Source organism: Neovison vison, chromosome 1, assembly GCF_020171115.1.
Source record: "Neovison vison isolate M4711 chromosome 1, ASM_NN_V1, whole genome shotgun sequence".
Lineage (NCBI taxonomy): Eukaryota > Metazoa > Chordata > Mammalia > Carnivora > Mustelidae > Neogale > Neogale vison.
This window is the reverse complement of record NC_058091.1, coordinates 283,637,562-283,660,684: the sequence shown is the minus strand read 5'-3', so window position 1 is coordinate 283,660,684 and position 23,123 is coordinate 283,637,562. Positions and strand designations below refer to the sequence as shown.

The window sequence follows — 23,123 nt, the reverse complement described above, 5'->3', positions numbered from 1 at the left end:
TAAGCAATATGTATTTTTCTGAAGATTTGGGGAAAGTAGTTTTATCTCAAATACCATAGAGCAGCTATTCAATAAACACCCCCTTCAATATTTTTTTTTTCTGCACTTAGGTTCTTTTTGGCTTCAGAGCAATCTGAGGTCTTCCCACTCTGATACTTTCCCTCATTTTCCTGGCTAAATCCTTTGTGCTTCACAGTCTTCCAAAGTCCAGCTCTAGGTAGCAAACACTCCTGATGCATATACAGCCTAGTGGGAAAGATAGCTCAATCTTTGATCCCATTTCTTTCTCAGTAGCAGTCCTGTGGGCTTGACCAGCCTTCCATACTTTACCAGAACTTCAGATGGTAAGTTTTTGTCTAAGGCATTGCATATATAAGCAGAAAGGTGAGAAATACCTTTTGCATACTTAACTCTGATTAACAAAAATTTAGTTTAGAATCAGGACTCCTTGAGCCCATAACTTCTCATTGCTACACATTCCCCATAAATTTGAGCATTTGTGGAAATTTGGGGGACAACATTTAAAAATTGTGGTGCTGTGGGGACCCCTGGGTGGCTCAACCAGGTAAGCAGCTGGCTCTGGATTTCAGCTCAAATCATGATCCCAGGGTCCTGGGATGGCCCCAGGCTCCATGCTCAGCAGGGAGTCTGCTTGAGATTCCCTCTCTCTCCCTGCTCATGCTTGCCCTCTCTTTCTCTCTAAAATAAATAAATAAATATTTTTTTAAAATTGTGGTCCCATGAAATTACAAGGTGTTGCTATTCTTTCATCTTGCTTCCTTGATTCTGGCCTATACGTGGAAAAACAGGAAAGACACGAGTCAGTAACAATTGACCATGGCTAACAGCAAAACACGTGCATACTATAAGTATAAGAGAATCTCCTTTCCATATGACATAGCGCCTTCTCAGTGTGTGTCATTTCCTTGTGATGATTCAAACAAAACAGTGACTGAGATGATAAATGCTTTCACTTTGGATAGATCAAAATGCCTGCGACAAAACTGTCTGGCCCAATGCAGTACAGAGTGATCCCTACACAGCGTGAACCCTGCCGTCCTCAGAAAAGTGTCAATCCCTGAGTGTCTGTCACTTACCCTGTTTCAAAGATCTGGGCTGGTTGTATTGCTTTCATTGCTTTCCCTGGTTCCATGTACTAATTCATTATAGTGTCAACCTTTACTTGCTCTTACTAAATCAAATGCACATTTGGACCACCCTGACATTTCAACCATCTATCCATCTAGTCATACATTTAAAAAAACCCTGGTTGACCAGCTCTTATTTGTAAGGTATCTTGTAATATAGGAGTTATAGAGATGAATAAGATAATTCCCCATATTTATTAACTTCACATTTAGTCAAGGAAGTTATACACAGAAAACAGAACCAATAACTATAAACAATAAAGACAAAGGAGAAGAGGAGAGGTTGTTTATCGCCAGAAGGAAGTAGGGAAGCCAGAATGATGTTTTCAAAAAGCAGATCAGATCATGTCTCTCCTCTACTTAAATCCCTCTAATGGTTTCCCCATCACATTCAAAATAAAACATAAAATGTGAGTGTTTCAAGCCAATCTCCAGATTTTCAGCCAGTCTTAAATCCTCCTATTTTATCTCTTATTCACTGTGTGTCTGCCATGCTGGTCTTCAATTCAAATAGGAGGTAGAATATAAATATTTTCATTAAATTGCCTACTGGTTGCATGTGTTGTGTTTATATGTCAAAGGAGCCCCTCTGTAGCACGTCAAAAACAGTGGAGCACCATAAAATGCTTTTGGTAGCATCAAAATTTCTCAATGGCAGGCCACAGGGGAAAGAAGGAAGACTTTATGCTAGGACTTGTCATCACATCCATAGTGCAGTGCTTTGGTTTTGAAGTGGTGTCTTTCCACAGTAGTCCTAAAATTCAACACTAGGAACAAACTCATCTGGAAAAGCCTTCTCTGATTATATATCTTTTGGAAGTTTCATGATAAGTGAAAGGATGGTTTTCATAGCGATGATAATAACAGCAGCTAACATTTATTGAGCACATTGCTATGTATTTATGTCAAGCAGTAATGCTAATTTCTTTATACCTAGCATTTAAGTTAATTCCCTTCAAACCCATGAGATAGTGCTATTACTATTATTGTTTAGATGAAAAAGCAAATTTAGTGTAGTCAGTACTTTGCACTAGAATATAATTTGCTATCTAGAATGAGCTTTAATTTTTTAATTTTTTAGAATGTGCTTTTAAAATTATGCCACGTATCACTTAATGTCAATGTAACAACTTTTTGTTACATCATAGCAAATCTTTCTGGATTATTTATTATTCCAAGTAGTGTTAGCACCTGTTTTATGTTTTGAAGCCCTAGAAATATAAAACTATTACAAATGATAGTTTGTACCTAAACTTAGGCCTGTAGATGGGTACAGCAATGAACGTACAGGCAAATTATTTTGATAGATTAAAAACTGTACCCTTGAAAAAAAACTATATCTTTGGGTTTATTTTTTACAAATGTAATTAAATATGAGTATGTATTTTGACAATTTCTCAAAAGGCATTGGAAGTAAATACTGTTATTTTAAATAATGACATGATTAAAAAAAATCATTAGTCTCTTAGTGCTATCAAATTTCAACATTTACTCAGTGTCTTCTCTGGTTGAGACCGCCATGGATTGAAGTAATACATTTTGCAGTGAGAAAAGACACATCAGGCTTTAAAGTGGTTTATTGAAGCCTGATGTGAGGGGTTTGTTTCTTCTTATATTTACAGAGCATAAGGCTCTCCTGGAGTGCTTGAGAATCTAATTAGTAAGCCTGACTTAGGTGGGACTCATAAACTGGCATTTTAACCGGTATCTGTGATTTATTTTAGTATCAGGGAAGTCATTTTGAAAAATATTGTTCTCAGACATACTCAAAGTACTTCTTTACTTAGGAAAATAAAAAAAGGAACGAAGCAACATCTGATTTGATTAAAGGAATAGAAAAACAGGGAAAGAAGACCCCCATCACTGGTAAAGTAGGGTTGCCAAATTTAATAAATAAAAACATAAGACATATAGTTAAATTTGAATTCCAAATAAATAATGGACCTTTTTTTTCAGATAAGCAACAGATAATTGTGTCTCATATAATATTTGGGAGATCTTGTGGTAAAAAATTAGTCATTGTTTAACTGAAATGCAAATTTACTTAGGCATCTGTTCTTTTATCTGGCAATGTTATAGAGAGGGCAAACAAGTTTTAATTTAATGGATTTTTAAGTTTGCACTCATGTTTGTCTAGGCCCAATTGGACATAATAAAGGGCCTTTTTCATTTTCATGTCAGAAGAGTGATAGCATATTTTATTATGAAAAAGTTTTTTAATCTAAAACTAAAGAAAAAAAACATAGGAAACAAGAATAAAAATTCTGCACCATTCATAGCAAATATATTGCTAGGTACTCCCTTCCAGCTGAATATAGTTCAGTCTGGCAAAGGTATTGAGATAGAATCCACTAGCATGCTCCATATTACCTAGGACAAGATCTCTTTCCTAAGCCAAGCTGAGCTGATATTCTCATTATGAAAATACCATAATTAGCTCCCATAATTATCAGGGAGAAGACCTACATGCTTTTCAGTTGGTAAACTTGAAAGGGATTATTTTCTGATTAAAATAAAATCCCCCTTTTCTTGATATCAGATGTCCAGCCAATTCAGTTATCCATTAAACAACCATAACTTCACAATTAAAGGGGACAATCTTTAGAAGTAGAAAATAAGAGGGTGCCAGCATACATTCCATACCTATATACATGGGATCATGAGTAAGCTTACCCTTATCGCCTTTAAAATGTGATTAGGATTTGTTCTGGTTCTGGATTAAAAGCAGCAGGGAGGTTGTTCGTTGAATCTGAGAATTCAGTGCACTGAGAAATTGTGTTGGAAAATTCTACAAACTAAAGACTGTCCCAGGGTGGTTGGGCTGGGAACATGAAACCTTCTGCTCTTCAGTGTCTCTGTAGAACCCACTCCTTTACAGTAATGGACCTTCAGCAATGAGGATATAGCTACCTGCACTTTCAGGCTTCTCAGAGGCTAATTCAGGTCTCCATTCTCAATCTATTCCCTTATTCCTTTCCTTGCCAGACATGAGCAAAATGGGAAGCAGAGGTGTGGCATGAGGATCCAAACCATGACCTCCACCTGGCACCAACTCATTGCTCTCACCTTGCTTGGTCCTCAGCTACCAGAGCCCTCAGCTGCTATTGGAAGTAACTTCTGCGACCCTAGCTAGCTTTAGAGCTATCACCTGCTCTGTCTGGCTCATAGCATCTCTGTAGGTATATTAATTTTCTAGTTGTCATAACAAACTACCACAAAGTGAGTGGCTTAAAACAACAGGAATTTATCAACTCATGGGATTCTTGGCTAGAAATTGGATGTCAAGGTGTCAACAAGGCCATGCTTCCTCAGAAATGCAAAGAAAAATCTGTTCCATGCCTCTCTCTTAGCATTTGGTAGTTTTCTGGCCATTTTTGGTGTTCCTTGACTTTTGCTGTATCACGCATGTTTTCATGTTCACGTAGTGTTCTCTCAGTGTGTGCATCTATGTCCAGATTTCATCTTGGATTAGAGGCCCACTCTACTCCTGAATAATCTTATCATAACTAATTATATAGGGAATGACTCGATTTCTAAATAACATCCCATTCTGAGGTATTGGGGCTTAGGACCACAACATAATAATTTGGGGCTGGGACACAATTTGATCCATACAGTAGAGTTCAAGAGAAATGACAAATGTGAAAGCACCATGGGAACTTGAGCTTGATATATAGATACTACTGGAGGGAAAAGGGAAGAGCCTTCTCTGTTTTCTAGACATTTGCATGAGTTAATTTTCACCGTTATCCTTACACTGTAAATTTGGAAGGAAATAGTTGTTTTTCTCTTTCCACAGGGTTCTTTCTCACCTAACATGGAGGATGAATCACTCATCGAAAACAATAAAGATTATATATGAGAAAGTAAAATAAAATTTCAAATGCAAGATTATAGGGGCACCTGGCTGGCTCAGTTGGTTAAGTGTCCAAATCTTGATTTCAGTTCAGTTCATGATCGTAGGGTCCTGAAAACAAGCCCTTTGTCAGGCACCACAAAATATAAGATTATATATGAAAGTGAATATTTGTATATAAGGGGCAAATGAAAATTGAAGCTACACAGTAAGTCCTCCTCTTGCACAGTAACTGTAATTTACAGTCACTGTATTTGGGGAATTTCTGTACGTGACTATCAGTATTGTGTGCGATGCTGTGCTAAGCGTTTTGAGTATGCCATTTTATCCACATAACAACTGTGGGCAATATTGTAATGCCCATTTTAGAAATAAAATGATGACTTTGAGGTTCAGACCTTTCATGATGGAAAGTCACCCAGGTAGGGGGCTTTGGAGCTGGCAGCACATCTAGGTACCTGAACTTGAAGCCTGTGCTCTTAATCACTGTGCCCTGAGGAGGGCTCAGAGGGAGCGGGTGGGTGTGGAAAAGAGGGAGAGAAATAGGCCACACGTGTGAAAGACATTATAAAAGAGGAATCAAGAGGACTGGGAGTAGGCTAGATTTGAGAGGGAAGGAGGAGTTGGCAGAGGTCACTGAGGATTTGAGCTGTGTGACTGGAGAATGATGGTAACTCTGACAGAACTAAAGAAGTGCAGAGGGAACAACTGGGGGAAAGAGAGGACCAGGGTGGAGATGAGCTCAGTTTCAGACATGCCCAACTTGGGCCTCAAAACCCTGAGAGAAATAGCAGGGGAGCCCACGGTGCCAGCAATCCAGTAATCCACGGGCACAGATGCAGAGGAAAAGTCAAGTGTTGCAACAGACATAGGAGAAATTGGAAGGAAATGAGAAACATCAGGTTTAAATTTTCCCAGTTCTAAATTTTTAGAGAATCTTCTTATAAGAGGCCACTTCAATCATGTTTATTGATGATTGGTGAGAGGGTGGGGTGTGAATTATATTTCTTCATCGCCACTGCCCAGTTCAAATTTAATCTTTTGAGATTAAATATCTCCCCCCATTTTTCTCAAAAAAAAAAAAGGCAAAACAATTTAAATTATAAAGTATCCAAGAAAAATAAACCTCTATTCCTATTCATTTCTAGTAATGGCTGCCTTTTTCACTAAGAATCAAGGGAATTTAGCATTTTCCTTTGTCTTTTTATGGTTTGCTGCACGATGTTAGGTAATCTAATTTCCGTTTCTTGTGTTTCTAGTTGTAAAAGAAATCTGATCATAAATATTTTGTGACTGTATGAGCATTCGTCATTTTCTTTAACATGAAATTTTAATGGAATAAGTATTTATGTAAATCTGCACATACTAAATTAACTCATATTTGTATGTGGAGAAGATAGTACAAGGTGATTTCTCACAACACAAATTCTGATTTGCTACCTAATAAATCATGTACTTAAAAATGTTGAGGGCATATTGATACCCTGACTCCTTATAATGTCCGATCTCTTCTACCCTCACGAAGACTCCTTCCTTCTATTGTTAATTGCTATATCCCATAGCAGAAAAACTTACTACATCATCTTTCCTTTACCTTTGTCCCAGTCCCCCTCCAGTAGCTTGCCAACTAGACTAACTTGGTTAGTCTCACTAGTTCTTGTTCTTTTTGCTTTTATTGGTATAGTACAATAGTGTGTTGCTAACTCTTTGTTAATTACCATCCTCTAATAAACCATGAGCAGGTCATTGTTGATTCAACTTTAGAGCAAAGTCCCTACACATGAGAGAGACAGAAAGTAATCATTCCCACCGCATTCTAAATGTGGTCTCAAGACAAGAGGCATCAGCATCACCTGGAAAATTTGTTAGAAAGGCAAATTCTTGAGACCCACTATATCAGCAATTTGGGAAAAGAAGGCATTAAGTCCAGCAATCCTCATTTTAACCAATCTCATGGGTAATTCTGATGCATAATGAAATTTGAGAACGACTGTATTAGAGTAACTGAATTTACTTAGCATAGAATGAGGGTTGTTCTTGACAGAACAAAATTAATATTCCCTGCTTTTTATCAAGAGAGACTGGGCTTCATCAGAAGGGCTTTTGCTGATTGTTTGTTTTAGGAGAAATGGTGACCTGCCTCTGCCATTAGCTGAGTAACCTTGGCAAACCTCTTGACCTCTCTGTGTTTCATTTTCTTCATCTATAAAATTAGAACTTCAAACTCTATCGATGGTGTGCTTCCAATTCTAATAATTTACATTTTTATTTTTGGTACAATTTCTCTTTATTTTTAAGAGGGAAGGCAAGAATCTGCACCATAAGGTACAGATATTAACATCTGTACATGGTAGTGAAACCCACATCTTTGGTCTTTTTAGGTAACAGTCTATCAAGCATATTTTGTACCAAAAACAACAAAACAAAACAACAACAACAACAACAAAACGAGTATATCGCTCTAGTAGAGGTGAGTAAACTTTTTCTTTAAGAGGCCAAACAGTTAATATTTTGGGCTTTGGGAACTATTGGTCTTGTCACTATTACTTAACCCTATTGTTGTAATGTAATAGCCTAAAGAATAAGTCAAGGATCATGGCTAAAGTTTCAATAAAACTTTACTAACAAAAACAAGAGTGGGCTAGCTTAGGGCCATGGGCCATAGTTTGCCAAACCCCTGCTTTATAATGCCTTCATTTTTTAAAAAAAATTAAAATAAAAGATTTAACCATTTTGTAGTTGATTGCTTAGTCATTGGTCAGCTATTCAATTGTCATTTCACTAACAATCCACTAACTGATCACAGTGATCAAAAGCAACCAAAAAATAGCTAATGTTCCTATTCTGCCTTATGGTAGTTGATCTGTAAACAATCAAGTAAAGCATTTTGTTGACCAGACCCAACTTTATGACTAATCCCCTACCTTAATGTCTAATGGAAATGAATATTCTGTTCTCATAGACACACTTTAAAAAAAAAAAAAAAAGATTTTATTTATTTATTTGACAGAGAGCGAGAGATCACAAGTAGGTAGAGAGTCAGGTAGAGAGAGAGGGGGAAGCAGGCTCCCCGCTGAGCAGAGAGCCTGATGCAGGGCTTGATTCCAGGACCCTGAGATCATGACCTGAGCCGAAGGCAGCGGCTTAGTGCACTGAGCCACCCAGGCACCCCATCATAGACACACTTTTAAATAGTTTGGGATTACTGTTCCTACCATGTCACAGGGCATACCAAAAGAGAAATTAGTTTACCTCTATAGCTGTGGATCTTATAGTGATCATTTAGCTGATACTCTAATCTAAAATTCTTATCCGTAGGCTACCTCTGGAGGATAGTTATTAATACTCTGTCTTATCAAAAGGTCTTGATAAGACATCCTTAACAGGGCTCCTTTGTTTAAAATCGTGACTGAAAAAGGTAAAGATACCAGTGCATTATTGTTACAGCAATGTAACAATAATGACATGCAAATAAATTCAAAACCTACTATTAATGTACTTTCCTAATTAGTAGGTTAGCAAGCCTGGGTAGAGGAGAAGAAAGAACCCAGATAGTGCTTTAATTTTTAATGGTATGATGCATCACAGAAACACAAGGAACTGGGCTCATTTCATAAATGGAAAAAAAAAAAAACACTAGACATCTTTCCAAGTATAACAAGAAAACATGTTGAGTAATTTTGAAATTTCCCACCCTTCACTCTGGTCCCAACTGAAAGCATATGCCAGAGCAACAGCTTGAACTTATTCTGAACTTTGAGTTAGATTCATGCTAACTATCCTTATTTTGTTTTTTGGTGTTTTTTTTTTTTTTCAGAATTATCTATATTAGCCCTCTGGGTCAACTTATAATTACTCCTCAACTGAATTTTTGTAGGATATAGTGATATGGAGGGAGAAGTCTTGGACTCTTCACCAACTTGATAGACATGTTGTCCCTGTGTGCTGAGTGGAAAATGGACACCACAGAGATAACAGCCTATTGCGTTTTAGAATGATTTCCAATAGGGTAAATTTTCAGAAAGTATCAGTGAAATGAGAAATGAAGATGGAACTGAAATTATGTAGGCTTTGGGATATGCCTCTGAATGTGCAAAAGGGCATCTGTCATCCACCTTCCCCTGCTTTTTCAAAGAAGAACATAATATAGTCTATAATCCCATTTCTTCAGTGACAGTTCAGGAGATAAATATATCACATTTTAGGGCTAAATACTTTCCAGTGGTTGTTATTTTTATCATAAGACATGCCGCACTGGACATAACCCATATTCCCGGCATACTCACTGGTGCAGCATTCTACTACAATACCCTGCCACATGGCTCACTATCAGCCCAGTATTAGAAAAGCCAGAAACGTTGGGGAATTAGGTCTCCCAGGACCAGCTCTCACTCAGGCATGGCTGATGTTGAAGGATAAATACCCTAACCTCCCCAACCTGTCAGGTTTGCTAAATCCAGGTGTGTTCTGTATGCACTTCCCCAGAGAAACTGAGCTCCAGTTGTTTCCAGCAATAATCTGCTTGATAATGCACCTCCTTCCCTTCTTTGTCTTATTTTCTGCTCTCCTATGGATTCCCTTTGAGATAGCTTCCTAAATAAAGCACTTGCTCTCAAATCTTCGTCTTAGCATCTGCTTCTTCCAAAGCACATACTCAGGAAATCTTTTATATATTGGTACAAGCATTCAGTAAATTTGAGTTCAACTTTCTTCTATTCTTCATATTTTATTAGTGAGGTAAACTGAAAAGAAGATGGTGATTACAGCTCAAAAATGGGTTCACCAAAGGTCTCTCAAATCTCTATCTCTGGAGATGTCACAAGTTGAAGTAGACACTATGCTGCCTGCAGTGGTTGTGGTAATACTTATCTGAATCTCTGGGAAAGAACTCAGATTTTTAATTTATACAGCCTGGCTGGCTTTGACGATCAAAGCATTAGAACCAGTCTTTTAGTCAAAACTGTTTGGATCCTTCTACTCTGTACTTATTGAATTATGTTGTCTGAAAATAAAGAAATAAAACTCTCGAAGGTAAAATCACTGAATTGCACTCATGGTTATCAAAACCAGGGTTAGAATATTTATTCTGAAACATATTGTGTTTGTAATATGTGTCCGGTCCTCATTTGATCCTTACAGGGACCTGTAAACTTAGTGATATTATAAACTCTATTTTACAGATGTGGGAACTGAGGCCAGAGAGGCTAAGCAGTTTACCTAAAATCACATCCAGTAGAGCCAGGCTTCCAAATCAGACTCTTCTCAGCTGATGGTAGCTCTTCTGCCTCTGTAGAGGTTCCTTCCTTGGTTATTAGCTATCAGATATATGGTGAGAGACGTCTTACATATGGTACAACAATGATATAGGGAGACCAACTTTGGACCCAGAATAAAGAAACATAGATTTTAGATTTTAGGGCCAGTTGGTTGTTTGATAGACAAATTTTTCCATTTCTTTAAATCTTATTTCTCCTATATAAAATGAAGATGTTGAATACTTTGTCCCTTGCAATTATGAAATTACACTGTTTTTTTCTTGGGAAGAAGTAGGAAAATTTCCTTTTCAAACTACTACAGTTTTATTAATGTACCATAATTGTCAGTAGCTACAGATTTCAGTAACCCAACCTAAGATGTAACACAGAGTTAAAGAGTATGTTTATTGGATTGAAAATGCAATGTTTATTGGATTGAATATGTTAGATAACCATAGACTAGTAGGCAAATTTTAGGTATTTGAGATGATTCAAATAAGCATTCAGATGGAAAAAGAAATTATCTCGTGTCCCTAAAAAAAAGATAATGCTAACTTTAATTATCTCTATCAAACTACTCTATATTCATCACTGCCTACTTCAGTTTTATACTTATTAGAGAAGAAACGGTTGCAGATCTAGCCAAGAACTAAAATATTGATACCTCACCAACCTTTCAATATGGTGGTTTCCCCCAACTCACTTCTCTCCTTCTCCCAATATCCTCTGTGTTATTCCTTATGCTCCATAAGCAAGTAAAACCATATGATAACTGACTCTCTTTGCTTGACTTATTTCACTCAGCATAATCTCCTCCAGTCCTGTCCATGTTGATACAAAAGTTAGGTATTCATCCTTTCTGGTGGAGGCATAATGCTCCATTGTATATATGGACCACATCTTCTTTATCCTTTGTCTGTGGAAGGGCATCTTGGCTCTTTCCACAGTTCGGCGATTGTGGCCATTGCTGCTATGAATCTTGGGGTATAGATGGCCCTTCTGTTCACTACATCTGTATCTTTGGGGTAAATACCCAGTAGTGCAATGCAGGGTCTAGGTGTAAGGTTAGGTTGTGTGTTTGAGACTTTTCTTACTTCTTGAGGTAGGCCTGTATTGCAATATACTTCCCTCTTAGGACCCAGTTTGCTGGGTTTGGACTATACATGTTCATTTTCATTTGCTTCCATGTACTTTTTAATTTCTTCTTTAATTTTGTGGTTTACACATTCATTCTTTAGTAGGATATTCTTTGACCTTCATGTATTTGTGGTTTTTCCAAATTTTTTCTTGTGGTTAACTTCGAGTTTCATAGCATTGTGGTCTGAAAATATGCACAGTATAATCTCAATCCCAACCTTTTTGTATTTCTTGAGGGCTGATTTGTGACACAGTATGTGATCTATTCTGGAGAATGTTCCATGTGCACTCAAAACGAGTGTGTATTTTGCTGCTTTAGGATGAAATGTTCTGAATTTATCTGTTAAGTCCATCTAGTACAGTGTCATACGAAGCCATTGTTTCCTTGTTGACTTTCTGCTTAGATGATCTGTGCATTGATGTAAGTGGGGTGTTAAAATTCACTGTTATTATTATTTTCAATAAGTTTCTTTGTTTGTTATTAATTGAATTCTATACTTTGGGTGCTTCCAAGTTGGGTGTATAAATATTTGTAATTGTTGTATCTTCTTGAGGGATAGACTCCTTAATTATGATACAGTGCCCTTCTTCATCTCTTGTTACAGTCTTTGGTTTAAAATCTACTTTGTCTGATATAAATATGGCTACTCCAGCTTTCTTTTGATGGTCATTAGCATGATGGATGGTTCTCTATCCCTTTGCTTTCAATCTGCAGGTGTCTTTGGGTCTAAAATGAGTCTCTGGCAAGCAGCATATAGATGGGTCTTGGTTTTTTGTCCATTTTGATAGCCTATGTCTTTTGAGTAGAGCATTTAGTCCCTTTACTTTCAGAGTGGTTGTTGATAGACATTAATTCAATGGCTTTGTGTTACCTGTAAAGTTGGTGTTTCTAGTGATGTTCTCTGTTCCTTTCTAGTCTTTGTTGATCCGGTCCTTTTTTTCCTCACTCAGACTGCCCTTTAGTATTTCTTGCAGGGCTAGTACAGTGGTCATGAATGCCTTTAGTTTTGTTTGTCTGGGAAACTCTTTCTCTCTCCTATTCTTAATGACAGCCTTGCTGGATAAAGTATTCTTGGCTACATATTTTTTTCTATTCAGCACTTTGAATATATAATGCCACTTTCTTCTGGCCTGCCAAGTTTTTGTGGACAGATCTGCTGTGAACCTGATCTGTCTTCCCTTGTAGGTTAAAGATGCTTTTCCCCCTTGCTGCATTCAGAAGATTTCCTTGTCTGTGTATTATTTTGTGTTTGATTCTGATATGTCTTGGTGATTGCCAGCTTTTGTTAAATTTGATGTGAGTTGCCGTGTCCTTTGGATTTTGATGTCTGCCTCCTTCTCAAGGCTACGGGATAAATAAAATAAACCCTCTCAAATATACCTTCTGCCCCCTTTTTATCTTTCTTCATTTTCTGGGACTCTTATGATAAGAATGTTATTATGTGTAATGAGTTGCTGAGTTCCCTAAGTCTACATTCGTGATTCAATACCTTTCTTTCCCTCTTTCGTTCAGCTTCATTTTTTCCACAACTTTATCTTCTATATTCATTCCTCTACTTCATCCATCTTCATTATTATGGTATCCATTCAGGTTTGCATCTCAGTTATAGTATTTTTAATTTTGGCCTAACTAGTTTTTAGTTCTTTTACCTCTGCAGTAAGGGATTCTCTTGTGTCTTCTATTCTTTTTCCAAGTCCATCTAGTATCCTTACAATTGTTTTAAATTCTAGTTCAGACATCTTACTTATACTTACTTATTCTAGTTCAGACATCTTACTTACATTGACTAAGTCCCTGGCCATATTGATTAAATCCCTGGAAGATGTAGGTGAATCCCTACATCTTCCCATATTGTCAAGATGGGGGGGGGATCAGATTCTAGGTATGTTTTGATCTGCTTGTTAAAAGAAACTAGATCCTATATATAAATTATGTATAAATTCAGAAAAAATTAAAACTTGCTTTTTCTGTATCCCAAGGTGGTGAGGGGGACAAAGGAAGCTAGACCCTGTTTCACCTAGAGCTGAAGCTTTGTAACACTCTATGATCAATAGACTTGGTGCATGTGAGGGGTGTGCTCGTCTCCTGAGTTGTGGGCCCATTGTGCTGATTCTCAGAGGGACTTGCCCTAGTGGAGATGCACCTTCAGAGTGCAGGTCAGGGCTTCATGTAAGTGACTGTGTCCTCCTTGGCAGTGCTATTTTGATCACTGAAGTTTATTAGTACTGACGAGCAGGGTGAAATGGTGCAGCCTGCTCTCCCTTCCCGGACTAGGGAGCTCACGCCCATCACTCTTCAGGAAACCCTCATAGAAGAGCAAATAATCGCCTCTCTTGTGTCCCCAGCTTCCACCAAATTCCCCACCTTCACCCTGCCTGCATCTGAACTGTCCACTTGCCAGGCGGCACAGCACTCCTGTGTTTTATTCAAATTGGAGGCTGGGTTTCAAAACCCCAAATTTTAGAGATCCAAGCAGCATGGACTCAGGCTGATCCTCTGGGGGATGGTCTCACTGCACTGTGGCCCGTGCCAGCTTGTCCCAGAAATTGGTTGTATGACTGCACAGTGGTTCAGAATTCATGATAAAGCTCAACAGAAAGCCTCATTGCCCTCTGCCACCAATCCTGTTCCTTTCTTACTGAATGGGGAAGTTCAATGGCACCCTTTCGGTCTTCTGCCCTGGAGAGGCTCTGATACCTCTCCCAAATGTATTCCAAGCTTCTCCCCATGCAACCCGGGGATCTTCAGACCACACTGCCTGTTCGCGGGTCTCTGCCTTCCTTCCATACCAGAGCACCACTGAGCCCTCCAGGTGTGACCCTGGCAATGGCATGTATCTCAGAAACTTCAGCCTCTGGACTCTGCTGTTTACAAAAACTTGCGGTATTCAGCCCCTCTTCTTTTCACAGTCAGTGGTTCTGAGCAAGAGTTATTCTTGTGCAATTCCCCACATGTACTTTCACCCTTTCTATGTCTCTCTTTCTTTCTCTCTTGCTCCTCTCTCCATGATCAGGGCTCCCTCCCCACGGTAGCACCTGTAGCTCTTCTCTGCTCCAAGTCAACTCTCCACAGCTCCTGCTTTCCACCATGCGGTGGTTTGTTCACCTCTAGTTGTGCATTTTTGCTCTCTCAGTCCCCTGATTGATTTCTTGAGTGTTCAAAATGATTTTATACTTATCTAGCTGTGTTCAAGGGATGAGGCGAGCCTAGGGTTCCCTACTCTTCCACCACTTTAACTCTTCCTCCAGAAGTCTTTTTTAAGTTCTTATTTGATTATTTGAACATTTTAAGATGATTCACATAGTTAGGTTTTTAAGTTCCTTTGAATATGTAAAAGTGACAAGATTAGTGGAATCGAATCATTTTAGTTTATGTGAATGACCCTTAATGTAGAATATATATATTCCTGAGGATGATCTTAAAAATAGTTATGTATAATGAATCTAATTTTATCAAGGAAAATTTACAGGTGTCTTTCCATAAAAAGCAGCATCTCCAAAGCATATTAAAATCTATGCTAGGGATGCCTGGGTGGTTCTGTGCATTGAGCATCTGCTTTCAGCTCAGGTCATGATCCCATGGGCCTGGGATTAAGTCCCATATCAGGCTCCTTGTTCAGTGGGAAGCCTGCTTCTCCCTCTGCCTGCCACTTCCCCTGCTTGTGCCCTCTCCCTCTCTCCAAATAAAGAAATAAAATATTTTTTGAAAAACTATGCTATAAGGAAACGTATCAGCTCACCTCCAACACACCCAGCCTATATTTGGTGTCCCCTTTTTAGGATTAATTCAAAGCCTCTTCAATAAGAAATGGATACCTCAACACAGACTGCTTGGGAGGAACACAGGGTGGGACACAGGAACTAGGGATCCACATCAGACAAGGGTGCAGATTATTCTCTTGACCATGCTATTTATGAGTTATTTCTAATGCCTTGATTAAGAAATAGATATCAAAGTATATGAATGAGAGAGAGAAAGAGAAAAAGGGGAAGCATATACATATATGTATACATATACATATATGTATACATATACATATACATATACATATATTTGTAACAATTTGTTGAGGTCAGTAAAATGTGTGGTATAGGGTGCCTGGGTGGCTCAGTGAGTTAAAGCCTCTGCTTTCAGCTCAGGTCATGATCCCAGGGTCCTGGGATCGAGGCCCACATCAGGCTCTCTGCTCAGGTTCTTATAGAGCTCTGTCTCCATAAGGCTACTTTCAGATTGGGTTGGCTGCTGGGTGCAGTAGTACATTGTTAATGGCTGCCCCACGTGCTAGAATATGAGTCACTTTAAACAGTTCCACTATAAATCAGTCTCTGACAATGTGTGCATATAGTATAGCATTTACTCTTGTTACTTGGGGGAAGTTCCTGGTAATATTCTTTCTCCTCCTCCTCTATTTTATCCATCTTTTCCCAAGCTTCATCACGGCTCACACGTAAATGCTTGCCAAAATTTACATCTATCCAGACCCGAAATGAACCAAAGTAAATAAAAAATTCCAGATGTGACCTCAACTGGATATATTTGCCACCCTGAGTCTCAGGGTTAGAGCATTATGAAGCTAATGCTTTTTCCTGTCCTTATACCACTAAACACTGTTTTGATCTTTCTTATTTGGGTGTCAGATCACAAAATCCATTCTGTGTGCACACTCTTGGGCTTTTGGGGGGGGGCAATGTTACTCACCAGGTATATTTGTTCACCAAACTATCTGTGGTGTGTGCTTTTTTTCAAATGCATTAGCGAATATTTTGTGAAATGAATTCCAATTTGTTATTTTGGGACACTTTTATGTATGTCTGGGACTCAAGCTGCTTTCTGGTCTAGCTGCAGATTTTGTTTTAGGACTATTACACATTTTTCAGCAGTCCACCAATGAGCCATTAAATGAAACTAGCTTGCTCACTGCAACCTAACCAACCCCAGGACATCTCTCTCTCTCTCTCTCCCTCTCTCTCTCTCTCACACACACACACACATTGTTTATTTTATTTCCTGTTGTTTGGAATAATTCTTCTTTCCACATACTTGGAAAGGTTCCTAAGGAGATGAATTCGTTCCTTAGATTTGGCATCTTGTTAAGAAGATGCTCATAAAAATCTGAAGACTGAACAAAGTCCCAACCCAAGACAAAATGATGGCAGAGGAAACTTGGGGTTTGGGCCCCAACTTCCCCTTTAATGCCCTTTCTCCATTCTTGTCCTTACTGTCTCGGAACATCCTGGTCCCCATAGCATGAAAGAGAATGATCTCACTGAGATCTTATATCAACTAACTCTAATTTACTATAAGAGCACTGGTTCTTACCCAGGACTAATTTTGCCATTCAGGAGGCATTTCACAATGTCTGAGGACATTTTTCGTTGTCACAGCTAGGAGAGGAGGTGTGCAACTAACATCTAGGGGATAGAGATTCTAGGGATACTCTAAAGACTCCACTGTCTCACAATGCACAAAATAGCCCCCCCACACACAAAGAATTATACTGCCCAAAGGTATTAGTGATGTTACCTGCTACTCTTTTCAGAGTTTCTTTATCTTTTAAATGGGATCAGGAAAGAAACAAACTTAAACCTATAATCTTATCTCCTATGATTTCAGAGGTAAAAACGGGACACAAGACCTATCAGCTTTTGGAGATTCAAACATAACCAGAGATTTCTATCACATACCACATAACCCCCATCACACACACACACACACACACACACACACACACACTCACTCACACACACACCAGTATTTCACCTCCCAGAGAGGAGAGGAGCAGGGACCAGAGCCCAAAACTGGACTTAAAATCTTGTTCTCCTTTATAAGCTTCTTCTTCCAATCCAGAAAGGAACCTCTTCTTGTCCTGGTGGAGAAATTTTCTCTTAAATCAAAGGATTATTCCAGACTTTGTGGTTCATGCTGTCAACTCTGTGTTCTCTATCTCTGTATCAGACTATAGCTTTTACTATTTTGAAAGAAGCTTTTGAAATGATAAAAAATATATACATAAATAGTAGCTAAATAAAATAGTTTTCTCTTTTAGATGCTTTGCTTTTGCAATTATAGTCATGTCTTTCAAAAATGTTGCTTCTGCTATAGGTTATAGAAGATAATAAAATAATTCAAACACAATAATTTAATCTTTTTCTCTATCATTCCCATCCTAGTGGTCATGGCTTAAAGATGAAAACCTTCATCACCATTAAATGGTGGGAGAGAAAAAGAAAGTGAATTGGGAAATATATAGCTTACTAACATAATTCATAATATAAATTTCCCTTCTTTTTTCCCCCCTGTAAACCACCACCTGATGTTTATTCTCATTTATTTTTTTTATCTTTCTTTTTTTTTCCAATTTATTTATTTTCAGAAAAACAGTATTCATTATTTTTTCACCACACCCAGTGCTCCATGCAAGCCGTGCCCTCTATAATACCCACCACCTGGTACCCCCAACCTCCCACCCCCCCGCCACTTCAAACCCCTCAGACTGTTTTTCAGAGTCCATAGTCTCTCATGGTTCACCTCCCCTTCCAATTTACCCAAATTCCCTACTCCTCTCTAACACCCCTTGTCCTCCATGCTATTTGTTATGCTCCACAAATAAGTGAAACCATATGATAATTGACTCTCTCTGCTTGACTTATTTCACTCAGCATAATCTCTTCCAGTCCCGTCCATGTTGCTACAAAAGTTGGGTATTCATCCTTTCTGATGGAGGCATAATACTCCATAGTGTATATGGACCACATCTTCCATATCCATTCATCCGTTGAAGGGCATCTTGGTTCTTTCCATAGTTTGGCGACTGTGGCCATTGCTGCTATAAACATTGGGGTACAGATGGCCCTTCTTTTCACATCTGTATCTTTGGGGTAAATACCCAGGAGTGCAATTGCAGGGTCGTAGGGAAGCTCATTTAAATTCTTCCCTTCTAAGCAGGTGGGATTATGACTCTTTCCAGAATCTGTTTCTTTAGAATATAATGCCAATCTCACTGAGATGTTATATTAAGACCTAGATACTGGATGAATTACTCACCACCACCCCCAACCTTACATCTCCCTGCTTCTTCTTGGTGGTTCATACTACTCCCACAGCCTCAAGGGGGCTGGCCTCAGGAGCATGGGAAGCTTCCCTGTGTGTGAGTCTAACTGCACAGGTTTCAGTGACAGGAAGTGAATGAGTCACTGCTCAGATCCTGGCTTTGACCTAGAAGGAGAGTACGCATCAGCTTAGCCTGGCCTGACCTCAGGATGTAGGCTCCATTCTCTGGTCTCCCTCTGACTTCCAGAAAACTCCCAACTTCCATCTGAACTCTGCCTAGATGCTCCCCACCCCCCTTTTTTGGTATAAAACTGCTATCACAGTTCCATTTCCCTACCAAAAGGACACCAGAAAGGAGACCAAATCTTACTTGTCAACCATGGAAATCTTCCTCTTCAAGATCCTTCTCTTGCATTTTGGGCTAATATCAATGGAATCAGTCTTTTAAAGGAAAGCTTTAATTTTTTTAAATTTATTTATTTTTTTCAGTGTAACAGTATTCATTGTTTTTGCACCACACCCAGGGCTCCATGCAATCCGTGCCCTCTCTAATACCCACCTCCTGGTTCCTCCAACCTCCCACCCCCCCGCCCCTTCAAAACCCTCAGGTTGTTTTTCAGAGTCCATAGTCTCTCATGGTTCACCTCCCCTTCCAATTTCCCTCAACTCCCTTCTCCTCTCCATCTCCCCTTGTCCTCCGTTCTATTTGCTATGCTCCACAAATAAGTGAAACAATATGATAATTGACTGTCTCTGCTTGACTTACTTCACTCAGCATAATCTCTTCCAGTCCCATCCATGTTGATACAAAAGTTGGGTATTCATCCTTTCTGATGGAGGCATAATACTCCATAGTGTATATGGACCACATCTTCCTTATCCATTCATCCGTTGAAGGGCATCTTGGTTCTTTCCACAGTTTAGTGACTGTGGCCATTGCTGCTATAAACACTGGGGTACAGATGGCCCTTCTTTTCACTACATCTGTATCTTTGGGGTAAATACCCAGTAGTGCAATGGCAGGGTCATAGGGAAGCTCTATTTTTAATTTCTTGAGGAATCTCCACACTGTTCTCCAAAGTGGCTACACCAACTTGCATTCCCACCAACAGTGTAAAAGGGTTCCCCTTTCTCCACATCCTCTCCAACGCATGTTGTTTCCTGTCTTGCTAATTTTGGCCATTCTAACTGGTGTCAGGTGGTATCTCAATGTGGTTATAAGTTGAATCTCCCTGATGGCTAGTGATAATGAACATTTTTTCATGTGTCTGATAGCCATTTGTATGTCTTCGTTGGAGAAGTGTCTGTTCATTTCTTCTGCCCATTTTTTTATATGATTGTCTGTTTCGTGTGTGTTGAGTTTGAGGAGTTCTTTATAGATCCTGGATATCAACCTTTTGTCTGTATTGTCATTTGCAAATATCTTCTCCCATTCCGTGGGTTGCCTCTTTGTCTGTTGACTGTTTCCTTTGCTGTGTGGAAGCTTTTGATCTTGATGAAGTCCCAAAAGTTCATCTTCGCTTTTGTTTCCTTTGCCTTTGGAGACATATCTTGAAGGAAGTTGCTGTGGCTGATATGGAAGAGGTTACTGCCTATGTTTTCCTCTAGGGTTCTGATGGATTCCTGTCTCATGTTGAGGTCTTTTATCCATTTCGAGTTTATCTTTGTATATGGTGTAAGAGAATTGTCGAGTTTTTTTCTTCTACATATAGCTTTCCAGTTTTCCCAGCACCATTTATTGAAGAGACTGTCTTTTTTTCCACTGCACATTTTTTCCTGTTTTGTCAAAGATTATTTGCCCATAGAGTTGAGGGTCCATATCTGGGCTCTCTACTCTGTTCCACTGGTCTATGTGTCTGTTTTTATGCCAGTACCCTGCTGTCTTGGTGATCACAGCTTTGTAGTAAAGCTTGAAATCAGGTAACGTGATGCCTCCAGTTTTGTTTTTGTTTTTCAACATTTCCTTAGCGATTCGGGGTCTCTTCTGATTCCATACAAATTTTTGGATTATTTGCTCCAGCTCTTTGAAAAATACTGGTGGAATTTTGATTGGAATGGCATTAAAAGTATAGATTTCTCTAGGCAGTATAGACATTTTAACAATGTTTATTCTTCCGATCCAAGAGCATGGAATGGTCTTCCATCTTTTTGTGTCTTCTCAATTTCTTTCATGAGTGTTCTGTAGCTCCTCGAGTACAGATCCTTTACCTCTTTAGTTAGGTTTATTCCCAGGTATCTTATGGTTCTTGGTGCTATAGTAAATGGAATCGATTCTCTAATTTCCCTTTCTGTATTTTCATTGTTAGTGTATAAGAAAGCCACTGATTTCTGTACATTGACTTTGTATCCTGCCACGTTGCTGAATTGTTGTATGAGTTCTAGTAGTTTGGGGGTGGAGTATTTTGGGTTTTCCATATAAAGAATCATGTCATCTGCGAAGAGAGGGAGTTTGACTTCTTCACTGCCAATTTGGATACCTTTTATTTCTCTTTGTTTTCTGATTGCTGTTGCTGGAAAGCTTTAATTTTTGTCAATGTTCACAGTCTAAGATAGAATCCTAATTTTTTTAAAGGAATATAAAACTATTTATTGACCACTGTTTACCAGTATTTACAATAAAGTAAACAATATAGAGTTGGATAACATTCTGACTACAAAGTTACTGTTTTTCCTGGTTTCTGCTGAACCAGTAACTCAAATACTGAAAAGACTGAGCCTACATGTCAGGAATGAACTGGGGTAAAGAAAAAACATGCAGGTGAAGAATTTGGATTATACAAGCCTGTCCACCCATTTACTCCAGCAGGTGCTAAACTGCCAACATCTCTAACCATCTGATTATGATTAGCTTCCATGAAGGAAGTTGTAGACAGTCCATGAGTCAATACAGCACAGAGAACTTCAACTTCTTAAAAAGGAATGGTTCACTAGAAGGAACCTTTACATGTCCATTTAACTAAAGTATTGCTTACCTAAGTAAAACACACAAGGACTTGTCTAGTTTTGTCATTTGGGTGGGGAGGTTGTTGGTAGTGATAAAATTTTCCTTTCAGGGATATTGCAAATATACTTGCGTTTATATGGCTGTAGAGAAGGATATGGATTCTGCTATGGCTGCTTTTAAATTGTCCAATTTAAATTGTTTACATTATATTTAAATTGTCCAATTAATTACAAAATTTGAAAGGTTAAGGCCTCAGGAAAAACTTCAGTTTAAGCGATTTGTTTCTTAAAATGCTGAAAATGATAGCATCCTGGAAACATGGGCTTATCCATGGTTATAAAATGCTGTTTTTGTTTCGGTGAATGTTAAAAACAAAAACCACTTATGTATTTTAAGTATACACACAAAAAAACCCCTAAATAAACAAAAAACCCAGAATGGTCCTTAGGCATATAGGAGTTAAACACAAATTCTGACTGAGTAAAGACTATGAAGATTTCCCCCAACATTTAGAAAATGTTCTCTAATGCAGGGGATAATATATCATGGTCTCAAATATTCTTTTCCGATAAAGGAAGCAACTACAGAAAGCTTTTATTTGTTTAAAGTAACCAGTGCTATAGATGCAAAAACCCCAACAACTCCCCCAATACTACTTCAAAACAAACATATCAAACTTGATTTTCATTAGAATGTTATTTCTTCACACTAATAAATCAAAAAACAAAGACCCAGATTTTATTTATATATATATATATATATATATCGCAATGCAAACAATTATTGAGCTTCATCTTCTGGACAAGAATGCCAAGTTAGTCTCTCTTCATAAAAAGCAATTAAAATTTGAGGACACTTCATGTTTGACTCTTTTGCCAGCACCAAGTCTGCCTCATCTGAATCTTTCCATTTCATGAGAAACATTAATTCTCCACTGCTATCTGTGGCACCAATTATTTGTTCAGGATCAAGACCTCTGGCAAAGCCTCTTGGTTTATCAGCAGCATCTCTTTTCTTCTTTGATTTGCTATCATCAGATTCACTGTCAGATAAAGATTTTCTTTTTGTACCATCTTTTTCTTTACCAGCTTTTTGAGAGTTAAGAAATGCTTCAATTAACTCTGGACAATCTAGATTTTCTTCAGGCTCCCAAGTATTGTCAGCATCTGTAAAACCCTTCCACTTCAGGAAATACTCCACCTTCCCATTCACTACACGTCGGTCCAGTACTTTTTCCACCACAAATTCTTCAGGCTCTGCCTCTTCTACTTTTTTACTCTTTCCATTCTGTTTCTTTCCCATTTTTTGCAATGTAGTTTTATTGGAGGCCATTTTTTATTGCAGACTTGAAGAGCTATTATTCACCGCCTCCGAGCTGCTCCGGGTCCCGGGTCTGCGGCGTCTCTGGCCCTGCGCGCCTCAAGCTCCAGCCACATCCGAGGGGGAGGGGGCTCTAGAATCCTAATTTTTCATGACATTGCTCCCTTCCCCCTCTTTTGTTACTTCTGCTTATTATTTCTGAGGATTTAAAGTGTTCTGTAGTATACTTTCAAGATAAATATTACTAAGTCCACTATTCTAAAACCCAAATCTGATTCCTCTCTGCATAAATCATTTCTCCTAGGGTCAAAGTCCTGGCCTCAAGCTGACTTGCTCCGATTCTCAGGTATGGTTTATAATAGTCCATGTTGCACAAAAGTTTTTGAAATTCTGGATTGATGTTCCCAAAAGA

At 38.6% G+C, this 23,123-nt stretch overlaps 1 protein-coding gene across 1 annotated transcript; it reads right to left on the bottom strand.

Moving 5' to 3' along the window:
• Window positions 1–22,164: 22,164 nt before the first annotated feature.
• Window positions 22,165–22,790, bottom strand: LOC122902228 (chromobox protein homolog 3-like). The gene has a single exon (XM_044241405.1). The coding sequence runs from the start codon at window positions 22,721–22,723 to the stop codon at window positions 22,172–22,174; it is 552 nt and encodes a 183-aa protein (XP_044097340.1). The 5' UTR covers window positions 22,724–22,790; the 3' UTR covers window positions 22,165–22,171.
• Between the last annotated feature and the right edge of the window lie 333 nt (window positions 22,791–23,123).

Excerpts from the sequence above, each read along its gene's own strand:
- LOC122902228 (XM_044241405.1), bottom strand. The coding sequence starts at position 22,723 with ATGGCCTCCAATAAAACTACATTGCAAAAAATGGGAAAGAAACAGAAT.